The following is a 14,538-nucleotide window of genomic DNA, read 5'->3' on the forward strand; positions in this document are numbered from 1 at the left end:
TGTAAATGATGTCTGAGTGTTGGAGTGTGTCTGTCTGTCCGTCTGTCTGTAAAATGTTTTTGTTGTGCCGTCTGGTTTGCTTAATTAAAGGATTTTGATGTACGGTATAGAATTTACTCTTACTTTTGACTTAAGTATGACAATTGAGTACTTTCCCCCCACTCTACTTAAATACATTTTAAACCAGATAGTTTTAGATTTTTACTCAAGTACTAATTTACTGGGTGACTTTCCCTTTTAATTTCATCATTTTCCATTAAGGTATCTTTACTTTTACTCAAGTATGAAAGTTGAGCACCTTTTTCACTACTGGATAATACAAAAAAATATTGTATAAATCACGTGCATGAGCACTGCCGATCACTCCGCCTGGATAGAATTGCGCCCCCCGCCTATCTACAATGAAAATGAATGGGCAACCATGGGCGTCCTGTCTGTAAAGCCCTTAACCCTAACCCTGATTAATTTCAATTAATTCATTCATTTATTATAATTTATGTTGAACCCATGCTAAGTTGATCCTTTTAATTTTGCAATCAAAGCTCCACTATCTCATGGGATTCTAAGACTGACTCATAGCAGTCAGAAGGCAGCAATAAAAGAACTCTTCAAAGTCCAATAGGTACAAAGCAGTGCTCCACCCTGGAGGCACCTACATCTTCTCAAGATTCATGCTGTGCTGTTCGTGGAAGGTGATGCGTTGTGTTGTCTATTAAACATTTATCCAATTTCATGTACATAGTTCTTAGACTCATTGTCAACATTGTTCTCTCTAGGTTTCCAGCACCACTCTGGTGAGCTCTGATGGAGAACGAATCCTTCAGCGTCAGCTATAAGTTAACTCTGGACCCATTTTTTATTCCACCTGGTGGAAAGTATCCCATCTTTTTCCTGGGCGTTGCTATCTATTCATTTTGTGCGTTCTGCAACCTGACCTTACTGTCCGTCATCGTCATGCAAAGGAACCTACACAAACCCATGTATTTTATTCTCTTCAGTCTTCCTCTCAACGATCTGATAGGAATCACTGCGATGCTCCCAAAGGTGCTGTCAGACATTGTGACTGAGACAAACACGGTCTTTTACCCCCTCTGCGTTATTCAGGGGTTTCTGCTCCACATGTACGGAGGCGCGGTTCTCTTTATTCTTGCGGCTATGGCCTTTGATCGTTATGTTGCCATCTGCCAGCCGTTGAGGTACAGTACTATTATGACACCCAGGAATGTGGCGGTCATTATTTTACTGGTTTGGGGTCTTGACCTCCTCTTGATTCTACTGCTGTTCTCTCTGCAGATAAAGCTTCCCCGGTGTAGATCCTCCATAATGAATGTGTTTTGTGATAACCCCTCCCTTCTTAAACTCACCTGTGGTAATACTACACTGAATAATGTCATAGGACTGTTTAACACTGCAGTCATGCAGGTTATAAGTGTGTCCATTCAGATTTTTTCCTATGTGAAGATTCTGATCACCTGCTTGGTTACAAGAAAGTCTGATGCTAAGAGTAAGGCTTTGAACACCTGTGTGGCACAGTTGGTCATATTCTTCATATTTGAGGTTGTAGGAACCTTCACAATTTTATCACACAGATTCAAGATTGTCTCAGCTGACTTGCAAAAGATTATGGGCATGCTCATCTTTCTAGTATCTCCACTTATGAATCCAATTGTATACGGGCTGAATGCAAAGGAAATACGAATCACCCTACTGAAAGTATTTCTCAACAAAGTATCAGTCTGAACCAATTATAAACATGGTGTGATGATGGTGGTTTACGGTAACAATTTAGCCAGATGTGGGGCAGTGTATTGTTTCTGCACAGAACACATGAAACGAATAGTTACGTAATACTTCCTATTGGTAGTTCATTACTATTTCTGTGCTTTGTAGTGGTAAGCAATGCACATTATAAACGTTGTGGTTGGAGCCCTGAATGCTGATATACCATGGCTGAATGTTGTGTTATATCAAACTGTAAACCACGGGTATGACAAAATATTTATTCTTACTGCTCTGATTACATTGGTAACCAGTTTATAATAGCAACAAGGCACCTCGGGAGTTTGTGGTTTATTTCCAATCAAATCAAATGTTATTGGTCACATAACATGTTTAGCAGATGTTATTGCACGTGTAGCGAAATGCAATATACCACGGCTAAGGGCTGTATCCAGGCACTCCGCGTTGCGTCGTGTGTTAGAACCGTGATATATTGGCCATACACCACACCCCTTCTGGCATTGCTGAAGTATACCGTAGCTTCAAATCATTCATCAAACTATCATTTCAACCTCATGGACCGGCAGACCCTGAATCCCTGGAAGTGACTGGTAGTTGAAATTAGAGATTGTGCTTTTAAGTTGTATCCCTTTACCTTATCTTTATTAACATCTCAAGGTTTCTTGGTATTTTTTGTTTGTATTTATTTTATTTTTTTCATCATCAGAAAGCATTTACACATGTTTCCAGAGGGAAAGTTAAACATTAAGGTAAAATATGGGAGGGAACACTTAAAAATATATGTTAAGGTCTAATCTGTGATTGGTACATCCATTTTTGGACTTTAAAATGAATTAACAATACCCATTGGTTCTTGAAGAATACAGTATAATTATAAATGCCTCATTATCTTAGTTCAAGTGTAGTACCCACATCAGGACCCAACATATACGCTTGTTTCACTCCATTGTAAACAAACACTCATGGTTAAAACTATCATTTTGATATCATGGATGGCCACTTCTTGCATCTATTGCCATGTCTATACATTTGAGAAAGGTTACTGTTATCCAGCCCATTTTCTAGCTCAGGTGGTAAAGCATGGTGTTTGTAACTCCAGCATAGTGGGTTTGATTCCCGGGACAGCTCATACATAAAATGTATGCAAGTATGACCATAAGTGGCTTTGGATAACAGCATCTGCAAGTTGGCTGTTTACCAAAACAGTGGTGAGTTGTCACTTTGTTTGTCACTGTTTACTTCTGTTGAAGGAAAGGCAGACCAAAACGCGGCGTGGTTTGTGTTCATCTTGATATTTAATTAAAGAAAGTACTGAACACTGAATACAAAAACAATAAACAAATAACGACCGTGAAGCTAAATGAGAACTGTGATGACACAAGCAACCAACATAGACAATCACCCACAAACAAACAGTGCAACCCAGGCTACCTAAGTATGATTCTCAATCAGAGACAACTAATGACACCTGCCTCTGATTGAGAACCATACTAGGCCGAAACATACAAATCCCCAAAACATAGAAAAACAAACATAGACTGCCCACCCAACTCACGCCCTGACCATACTAAATAATGACAAAAACAACAGAAATTAAGGTCAGAACGTGACATTGTTATTGTTTGAGCTGCAGATTGCCCTTGAAAGTAAGTAGTATAAATACTATTTTTTGCCATTGATTTGTATAGCACAAGGATTAATTTTGCTTGTATTGTTCCCCATAACATTTTTATTTAATATTTTATTGTTTTCTAAATGTACAATTTATTTTCTACTTTGGACTCAATTCAATCTGTAAAGCTGAAACATAACAGATTCTGCGATATAAATGTAAAAGTACATTTTCAATAGATCCGTCACACTGTATGCAGGCAGCGTTTACTGTGAATGCTGTCTCCGCTAAAAGAGAAAACATTGCCTTTCATTTTCAATCACGCAGTAAAGCTGAACTTCATTGGTATTGATTGAATAGAGCCCATTGTAGTTTTGGGCCATTTTAATAGTGTTGTAGTTAATATGTGCTGATGTTGTGATTTTACAATAAAGCCTTTTCATAGGTCATTACTGAATTCAGAAAGAAATTGACATTTTATTTGTGTTAACTTTTAAAATATAGCCAATGTTATACCTACACTGTAATTTACCACAACATGACATCATCATGTATTAAATACAGTAATTAATACATCAACATGCAATCATCCCAACAACCAATGACTTAGTCTTGAGTTACGTCAGAATGTGTGAGTGGTTCTCTGGGATTACAATCACATGAATCTGTTTCCTTTAAATAACTCACTAATGTACAACGAGTTAGGACAATATTTATGCTAGTGCCGCAGCTCTGTCCAAACTAGTTCAGGAAGATTGGCAACGTAGTAGCAGGGAATTGTTTGCTCTGAGACAAAACGTGACAGACAGGTAAACCCTCAGGTAAGCTATACCACTCATCTGAATAACATTCCGTATACTTACATACACATTGCTTTAATGCAGAGTACATGTTAAGATAAAGACAATATATGTTTACAATTATAAACTACAATATCATTACATTTCAATTCACCATCTACAGTGACTGAATGTAACCAATCTGATAATTCAGTAAATATGTTAATAAGAACCTTACCTTAAGCTAGACTGGAGCTAATTGGCTTAAGATAAATTTTTGCTAGTATTGAGTCAGATTTGCATACCAATTAGTATAATAGTACTTTAAAATGTGTACATTAGATTTGCTTTTCTTCCTTTACAGGTATTTGATTATGTCGGTCCAGACTCTTAATCAGACATTCAGTTACCACTTGCAGATTGCCAGTTTTGACATCCCTACCCCAATGACCTACCCTGTGTTCATCATGGGTCTCCTGCTCTATCTGTTCTCTGTTTTCTGTAACCTGACCATCATGCTGTTGATCATCACACAGCGGACTCTCCACAAGCCCATGTTTTACATCCTCTTCAGTCTCCCCCTGAATGACCTGGTAGGAATCAGCTCTATGCTACCCAGAGTGCTGTCAGACATCGTGACACAGACTCACTCTGTCTACTACCCCACATGTGTTTTTCAAGCTTTTCTTTGCCACCTGTACGGGGGTGGTGTGCTTTTTGTACTTGCAGCGATGTCAATTGATAGATATTTTGCCATTTGCAAACCACTGCAATACCCCTCGATCATGACACCTTTTACACTATGTGTCATTATATCAGCTGCTTGGGGCCTGGACATGGCCATGATATTGACCCTGTTTGCTCTTCAGTCCCGAGTTAAGAGGTGCAAGGCTTACATACTAAATATCTACTGTGACAACCCCTCTCTACTTCGCCTCTCATGTGGAGAAGATGTCACAGCTAACAACATTTATGGTTTGGCTATGACAGCGGTTATGCAGATTATCAGTGTTGGTATTCAGCTATTTTCCTATATTAACATTCTTGTAATATGCATAATTAATCGACAATCTGACACCAAGAGCAAGGCTGTAAACACCTGTGTTGCTCAGCTAGTGACATTTCTTCTTTTTGAAATCACTTCCACCTTTGTAATACTGTCATATCGCTTTCAGAACATACCTCCTAATACTCAGAAACTGTGCGGTATGATGATCTACCTGCTCTTACCAATTATTAATCCAATTATATACGGGATGAAAACAAAGGACATCAGAAAAACATTTTTCATGGTGGTGAGGAAGAAAAAGATAGCGTTCAAGTGAATATTTCATAAATGTCAGCTCCATACTGGTTTCCTGTGTGTCTTAGGGCTCATGCGTATATCTCCGCTAATCACATGGAAAATGAATCAGTTTCGGGGCAACATCCACTTACTCTGCTGATGTAGTGTAGGCCGATCAATCCCCTGTCATAGTAAAATACCTAACATCTGTTTAATACCTTTCTTCATTGACTTGTTTTGAGAATACAATTCAATCGCATTTTGTAAACTGGACATGTTAGGCCTTTTTAAAGGTATGTTTTACTCATGTATTTTATGGGATATCTTAATATATGCATAAAGTTGTTTCATATAAACTGATATATTGCAAGGTGACCTCAGTGTGGAAAATTCTGTCATGTGAATGAGTAGTCCTGCAATTTCCCAAGCCACCCAGACTGAACCACTTGGTCCTGTATTATATTGTTCAATCAGCCAAGAAACCCTATGACATATTATCAATAAGTGTCATTAGGAATGTGAATGTGATTACGAATGATTAAATTGAAAATGAACTGCATCAGTCTATACAAGCCTCTTATGTCATTGTACTCGAGCAGACTATGAGACAGCTGTATGGGTAATTGGTCATCTTACCCAGTCCCAATGATTTAAGATAAGGCCTTTAGACATCTTTATGGTTTACACAGTCCCAATGACGTAAAGGCCCAGTGCAGTCAAAAATGTGATTTTTCTGTGTTTTATATATATTTCCACACTTAATACTGTGGAATTGTGAAAATGATGATAATGCCCTTTTAGTGTAAGAGCTGTTTGAAAACATTTCAGCCTGTTTTGGTGGGATGGAGTTTTGGCAGGCAGTAAATTCGTTAATAGACCAATAAGAAATAGTTCCAAACATCTCTGCCAATAACAGCTCATTTTCTGTTTTCCCCTCCCCACTAAGAAAACGCAGCAAAATTCTTGATTGAGAAATTGCTCTTTGCTATTATTTGTTTCTTTTTGACCATTTTAATTGAAAACCAACACAACATGGTACTTAATTGTTACCCATGTATGATTTGATATTGAGATAAAAACAGCTGCATTGGACCTTTAAGTAAGGCATTTGGAAGGCCTTGTGGTTGTGTACTGTTCAGTTAGGAGGTGTGACTGTTAGGGGGCATGTGTGACGACAGCTGTACTCCACAACCGGGACAGCAGCACCGTGGAAACCCAAGGGGGCTTCCTTTTGTCGTTCTGTCACAGTTTACCTGTCTTCCGGGGCTGTATCTATAATCACCACAGTACTTTGAGCTTAGACAGTCAGAGCTTGGTCTACCTATTTGCATACTGGTTTCACTCACATTGGGCTGTTTTAAAAGGATAGTTCAGACAAATTTCAAATGTACAGATAACTGGCAAGTATATAGATTATGAAAGTCAGCACCTGAAAACGTGGCTTAGTTTACCTACTCACAACATATCATTATCATCATTGAATGCCAAACAATGGGAGGGGTAGAACCAGTGCTTGACTTTGACTGAAATAGGTGCTGGTGCTCATTTTGGGTGCCGGTACTGTTTATATTTAGGTGCAAGAACTCCACAATACTTTTGAGCTAATATTATATAAAGGGAACAGGAGATCAAGCAGTAGAACATGTGTGGCACTAACATAAAACTGCAAAAAATGTTGGAAAGAAAGGAACTTTATGTCCTGAGTACAAAGTGTTATGTATGGGGGAAATTCAACATGTCACTGAGTACCACTCTTCGTATTTTCAAGCATGATGGTGGCTGCATCATGTTTAGGGTATGCTTGTCATCAGCAAAGACTAAGGAGTTTTCTCATGATAAAAATAAACTGATTAGAGCTAAGCACAGGCAAAATCCTAGAGGAAAACCTGGTTCAATCTGCTTTCCAACATACACTGGGAAATTCACCTTTCAGCAGGACAATAACCTAAACCACAAGGCCAAATATAAACTGGAGCTGCTTACCAAGAGGACGTTGAATGTTCATGAGTGGCCTAGTTACAGTGTTGACTTAAATCGTCTTGAAAATCTATGGCAAGACATGAAAATGGCTGTGTAGCAATGATCAACAACCAACTTAAAAAAGTTCCCGGTGTGTATAGACTTACCCAGAAAGGTGCCAAAGCAATAAGACCCAAGGGGGTGTGGTATATGGCCAATATACCATTGGCACGTGCCTGGACACAACCCTTAGCTGCGGTATTGGCTATATATCACAAACCCCTGAGCTGCCTTATCGCTATTATAAACTGATTACCGACGTAATTAGAGCAGTAAAAATAATGTTTTGTCATACCAGTGGTAAATGGTCTGATATACCACATCTGTCAGCCAATCAGCATTCACGATTCAAACAACCCAGTTTACAAGATGTCTTTTTTCAGGGGGTTGAATACTTATGCAATCATGATATATCAGTGTTTTATTTTTCTTTAATTATAAAAAAAACCAAAACATTTTTCTTCCACTTTGACATTACAGAGTATTTTGGGTAAATCGTTGACAAAAATGTGTAAATCGTTGACAAAAATACATTTAAATCCATTTGAATCCCATCTTGTAAAACAACAACATTTGGAAAAAGTCAATGGGTGTAAATACTTTCTGGAGGCACTGTTAATATTGCAATACAGTTGTTTTAAAATGTTATCATGAATTAGATCAGGGTTCCCCAAACTCGGTCCAGAGTGCTACAGCTTTCTTCTCTCAGCTGGTGGTGAGCATCCTGGCTCAGAATAGGTCTATCTCCTACCCTGTATGCTACCCCCAGGCTCTGCTCATCCACCTGTACGGAGCTGGCTCCTTCACTATCCTGACTGCCATGGCTTATGACAGGTATATCGCTATCTGCTATCCAAGAAAGCGAAGGTAACCTGCCTAAATGACTACCGCCCCGTAGCACTCATGTCTTTAGCCATGATGTGCTTTGAAAGGCTGGTCATTACTAGCCTCGAGCTAGGGCCATCTCCCGGCTAGCCAAAGAGGTGGACCAGCCAATACTTGGGCTACAATACCTCTTTTGCCAATTGTCCTAGACCCTTTACTGCCGACACGGAGCCCCGCCGATCCATCATGACTGGTCTGTCGACGTAACCGTCCGGGGTGGTTTTAACAGGCTCTTTCATTACGACGTCACCGGATGTCCATCTGCTAGCCCTTGCCCGCTAGCTGTCTGAATCACCGTATCTCCTGCTCGCCTAGCGTAGCAGTGACTACTGAATTGGCTCCCTGACTCATCTAGTGCTTCTCATTGGACCCTATGATCACTTGGCTACACATGCCTCTCCCTAATGTCATAATGCCTTGTCTATTGCTGTTTTGGTTAGTAATTATTGTCTTATTTCACTGTAGAGCCCCCAGCCCTGCCCAATATGCCTCACTCCCCACACATGTAGTGACCTCACCTCACCTGGTGCCCCTAGAGACAAATCCTCTCTCGTCGTCACTCAATGCCTAAGTTTACCTCCACTGTACTCACATCCTATCATACCCTTGTCTGTACATTATGCCTTGAATCTATTCTTCCGTGCCCAGAAATCTGCTCATTTTGCTCATTTTGTTCCGAAAGCACTAGACAATCAGTTCTTATAGCCTTTAGCCGTACCCTTATCCTACTGCTCCTCTGTTCCTCTGGTGATGTAGAGGTTAACCCAGGCCCGGAAGCACCCAGCACCACTCCCATTCCCCAGGATAACCATAAAAGCCTTGGTTTCATGCATGTTAACATGCATGTTAACTCTACGTTTGTTCTATTCACTGCTTTAGCACACTCTGCCAACCCTGATGTCCTAGCCATGTCTGAATTATGGCTTAGGAAGGCCACCAAAAATCCTTACATTTCCATCCCTAACCATAACATCTTCCGACAAGACAAAACTGCCAAAGGTGGTGGAGTTGCAATCTACTGCGGAGATAGCCTGCAGAGTTCTATCACACTATCCAGGTCTGTGCCCAAACAATTTGAGCTTCTACTTTTAAAAATCCACCTTTCCAGAAACAAATCTCTCACCGTTGCCGCTGGTTATAGACCCCTTCAGCCCACAGCTGTGCCCTGGACACCATATGTGAATTGACTGCCCCCATCTATCTTCAGAGTTCATACTGCTAGGTGACCTAACCTGAGATATGCGTAACACCCCGGCCGTCCTACAATCTAAGCTACATGCTCTCAATCTCACACAAATTATTAAGGAATCCACCAGGTACAACTATAAATCCATAACCATGGGCAGCCTCTTAGATATCATCCTGACCAACTTGCCCTCTAAATACACCTCTGCTGTCTTCAACCAGGATCTCAGTGATCACTGCCTTATTGCCCGCGTGCATAATGGGTCCGCGGTCAAACGATCACCCTGATCACTGTCAAATGCTCCCTAAAACACTTCAGCAAGCAGGCCTTTCTAATCGACCTGGCCAGGGTATCCTAGACGGATATTGACCTCATCTCGTCAGTAAAGGATGCCTGGTTGCGCTTTAAAAGTGCTTTCCTCGCAATCGTAAATAAGCATGCCCCATTGAAAAAATGTAGAACGAAGAACAGATATATCCCTGGGTTCACCCCAGATTTGACTGCCCTTGACCAGCAACAAAATATACTCTGGCTTTCTGCATTAGCATTGAGTAGCCCCCGCAATATACAACTTTTCAGGGAAGTCAGGAACCAATATACTCAGTCAGTTAGTAAAGTTAAGGCTAGCTTTTTCAAACAGAAAATTGCATCCTGTAGCACTAATTCCAAAAAAGTGTTCGGACACTGTAAAGTCCATGGAGAATAAGAGCACCTTCTCCCAGCTGCCCACTGCACTGAGGCTAGGAAACACTATCACCACCAATAAATCTACGATAATTTCAATAAGCATTTTTCTACGGTTGGCCATGCTTTTACGTTCCCCCCGCTTCTCCTTCACCCAAATCCAGACAGATGAAGTTCTGAATGAACTGACAATCTGGTCCTTCTCTTCCTAAAATTATTCACGGAAATTGTTGCAACCCCTATTACTAGACTGTTCAAACTCTCTTTCGTATCGTCTGAGTTCCCAAAAGTTTGGAAAGCTACCGCGGTCATCCCCCTCTTCAAAGGGGGAGACAGTCTAGACCCAAACTGTTAAAGACCTTAATCCATCCTACCCTGCCTTTCTAAGGTCTTCGAAAGCCAAGTTAACAAACAGATCACCGACCATTTCGAATCTCACCGTACCTTCTCCACTATGCAATCTGGTTTCCGAGCGGGTGATAGGTGCACCTCAGCCACATTTAAGGTCCAAAATGATATCGTAACCGCCATCGATAAAAGACAGTACTGTGCAGCCGTCTTCATCGACCAGGCCAAGGCTTTCGACTCTGTCAATCACCACATTCTTATTGGCAGACTAATCCTTGGATTCTCAAATGCCTGCCTCGCCTGGTTCATCAACTACTTCTCAGATAGAGTTCAGGGTGTCAAATCGGAGGGCCTGTTGTCCGGACCTTTGGCAGTCTCTATGGAGGTGCCACAGGGTTCAATTCTCGGGCTGACTCTTTTCTCTGTATATATCAGTGATGTCGCTCTTTCGGCTGGTGATTCTCTGATCCACCTCTACGCAGACGACACCATTCTGTATACCTCTGGCCCTTCTTTGGACACTGTGTTAACTAACCTCCAAACGAGCTTCAATGCCATACAACACTCCTTCCGTGGCCTCCAACTGCTTTTAAATGCTAGTAAAACTAAATGCATGCTCTTCAACCGATTGTTGCCCGCACCCGCCTACCTGACTAGCATCACTACTCTGGACAGTTCTGACTTAGAATATGTGGACAACTACAAATACCTAGGTTAGACTGTAAACTCTCCTTCCAGACTCACATTAATTAAGCATCTCCAATCCAAAATGAAATCTAGAATCGGCTTCCTATTTCGTAACAAAGCCTCCTTCCCTCATGCTGCCAAACATACCCTTGTAAAACGGACTATCCTTGACTTCGGCGATGTCATTTACAAAATAGCCTCCAGCACTCTACTCAGCAAACTGGATGTAGTCGATCACAGTGCCATCTGTTTTGTCTCCAAAGCCCCATATACTACCCACCACTGCGACCTGTATGCTCTCGTTGGCTGGCCCTCACTACATATTCGTCACCAAACCCACTGGCTCCAAGTCATCTATAAGTCTTTGCTAGGTAAAGCCCCGCCTTATCTCAGCTCACTGGTCAGCATAGCACCACCCACCTGTAGGACGCGCTGCAGCAGGTATATTTCACTGGTCGTCCCCAAAGCCAACACTTCCTTTGGCCGCCTTTCCTTCCAGTTCTCTGCTGCCACTTACCGGAACGAATTGCAAAACTCACTGAAGCTGGAGTCTTATATCTCCCTCTCTAACTTTAAGCATCAGTTGTCAGAACATTTTACCAATCCCTGTACCTGTACACAGCCAATCTATAAATAGCACACCCAACTACCTCATCCCCATATTGTTATTTATCCCGTTGCTCTTTTGCACTCCAGTATCTCTACTTGCACATCATTATTTGCTCATCTATCACTCCAGTGTTAATGCTAAATTGAAATTATTTCACCTCTATGGCCAATTTATTGCCTTACCACCCTACTCTTCTACATTTGCTCAGACTGTACATAGATTGTTCTATTGCATTATTGACTGTACATTCGTTTATGTGTAACTCTGTGTTGTTGTTTTTGTCGCACTGCTTTGCTTTATCTTGGCCAGGTCGCAGTTGTAAATGAGAACTTGTTCTCAACTGGCCTACCTATCAACACCATCATCCCTGAAACCCTAGACCCACTCAAATTTGCATACCGCCCCAACAGCTCCACAGATAATGCAATCTCAATCGCACTCCACACTGCCCTTTCCCACCTGGACAAAAGGAACACCTACGTGAGAATGCTGTTCATTGACTACAGCTCAGCGTTCAACACCATAGTGCCCACAAAACTCACAACACATCTGTAAGCTGATCCTCAACACTGGGGCCCCTTGGGGGTGCATGCTTAGTCCCTCCTGTACTCCCTGTTCACCCATGACTGCGTGGCCAAACACGACTCCAACACCATCATTAAGTTTGCTGACAACACAACAGTGGTAGGCCTGATCATCGACAACGATGAAACAGACTATAGGGAGGAGGTCAGAGACCTGGTAGTGTGGTGCCAGGACAACAACCTCTCCCTCAACGTGGGCAAGACAAAGGAGCTTACTGTGGACTACAGGAAAAGGAGGGCCGATGAGGCCCCCATTAACATTGACGGGGCTGTAGTGGAGGAGCGGGTCGAGAGTTTCAAATCACCAATGAACTATCATGGTCCAAACACACCAAGACAGTTGTGAAGAGGGCACGACAACTCCCCCCCCCCAGGAGACACAGATCCTCATAAACTTCTAAAGCTGCACCATCGAGAGCATCCTGACCGGTTGCATCACCGCCTGGTACAACAACTGCTCTTTATCTGACCGTAAGGTGCTACAGAAGGTAGTGCGTATGGCCCAGTATATCACTGAGGCCAAGCTTCCTGACATCCAGGACCTATATAGTAGGCGTTGTCAGAGGAAGGAACAAAATATTGTCAAAGACTCCAGTCACCCAAGTCATAGACTGTTCTCTTTGCTACCACACAGCAAGCGGTAACGGAGTGTTAAGTCTAGGTCCAAAAGGCTCCTTAACAGCTTCTACCCCCAAGCTATAAGACTGCTGAACAATTTATCAAATGGTCTCCCGGACTGTTTACATTGACACCACCCCCTTTTTTTTACACTGCTGCTACTCGCTTTTTATTATCTATGCATAACCCATAACCCTTACCCCTACCTACATGTACAAATTATCTCGACTGTACCCCCACATTGACTCGGTACTGCCGGATTTTGATTTGATTGGTAGTTGTTTATACGTGTGTCGTAACAAATGAGCCTCACCAACGACGGATTGTTACAAAACATATCCACTATTGTCGTCCTGCAGATTTTGAAGTGAACTACCAGACCCAGCAGAACCACAGTCAGTGTTTTGACCGGTGGCTCTTGATCATTACACCGTGATGACACACATATAAACAACTGCTATGGTTTGTTTATAACAGCTGTCTTTCAGGACGTAACGTTGATAGTGGTTATATTTACATATATCCTGATCCTGCTCACCTGTGTTATGAATAAGTCGACTGATGCCCGGAGCAAGGCCATTCAGACATCTGGTACACATCTGGTAATGTTGTTATTCTTAGAGTTCAACGCCTGCTTTAGCCTTGATAGCTCATTGATTTTATCAATCAGCTCCATCTCTGAGGAGGGCTTTTGGAGTGTCGTTATGGTGTTCCCACCCATTCTGAATCCCCTCATTTATGGTCTAAAAACTAAAGAAATTCAACAAATTGTTCTGGGAATCTGCAAACGAATTGTATCTTCAGTTAAATGAGAAGAAATACTGCACATGAATGTGATAATACATGTCATGGGCTTTAGGGACAATTTTAAGGCCTTCCAAAATAAAAGAAAGAGACGCTCCTTTGTAAATCAAATTGATTATGTTGAAGAGGCTTCCATTAGGCAGGTAGGCAGGTAACTCTCGATCCACAATATAGCAGGGGATGTAAAGCCATAACGCATTTGTTTTTCAAGCATTATGACTGATGTCAAAAGCCGCACTGGAGTCGTAACAAAACAGGTCCCAAAATCTTCTTATTATCAATTTCTCTCAGCCTGTTAACAATTTGTGTGAGTGCCGTACTGTACATGTTGAATGCCCTTCCCCTGTTAGCTGAAAGTCTGTTGTTAGCCATTTCATTTGGAATTTTAGGACCCCTTAAGGTATCAAAAATGATGACAAAATGATTTGATGAAACATTGAATTTGTACTTGCTGCTATTAGCCCATATAAATGCATTCAATAACAGCTTCATACACTGAACCAAATATAAACACAACATGTAAAGTGTTGGTTCCATGTTTCATGAGCTGAAATAAAAGATTCAAGAAATGTTCCATACTTTAATTTAATAGCCCTGTTAGTGATTATTTTTCCTTTGCCAAGATAATCCATCCATTGCGTGGGGACAATAAAGGGACACTCTAAAATGTGGAATTTTATTACACAACACAATGTTT

The 14,538-nt window shown here is 41.4% G+C and overlaps 2 protein-coding genes across 2 annotated transcripts; both read left to right on the plus strand.

Moving 5' to 3' along the window:
- Positions 1-804: 804 nt before the first annotated feature.
- LOC110503470 (olfactory receptor 4F17-like) lies at positions 805-1,740 on the plus strand. The gene has a single exon (XM_021581805.3). The coding sequence runs from the start codon at positions 805-807 to the stop codon at positions 1,738-1,740; it is 936 nt and encodes a 311-aa protein (XP_021437480.2).
- A 2,765-nt stretch (positions 1,741-4,505) lies between these two features.
- LOC110503395 (olfactory receptor 2AT4-like) lies at positions 4,506-5,456 on the plus strand. The gene has a single exon (XM_021581744.3). It carries the CDS (start codon positions 4,506-4,508, stop codon positions 5,454-5,456), a length of 951 nt encoding a protein of 316 aa, XP_021437419.1.
- Positions 5,457-14,538: the final 9,082 nt, after the last annotated feature.

The sequence above is a fragment of the Oncorhynchus mykiss genome, chromosome 24 (assembly GCF_057628025.1).
Source record: "Oncorhynchus mykiss isolate SJ-2025 chromosome 24, ASM5762802v1, whole genome shotgun sequence".
Classification (NCBI taxonomy): domain Eukaryota; kingdom Metazoa; phylum Chordata; class Actinopteri; order Salmoniformes; family Salmonidae; genus Oncorhynchus; species Oncorhynchus mykiss.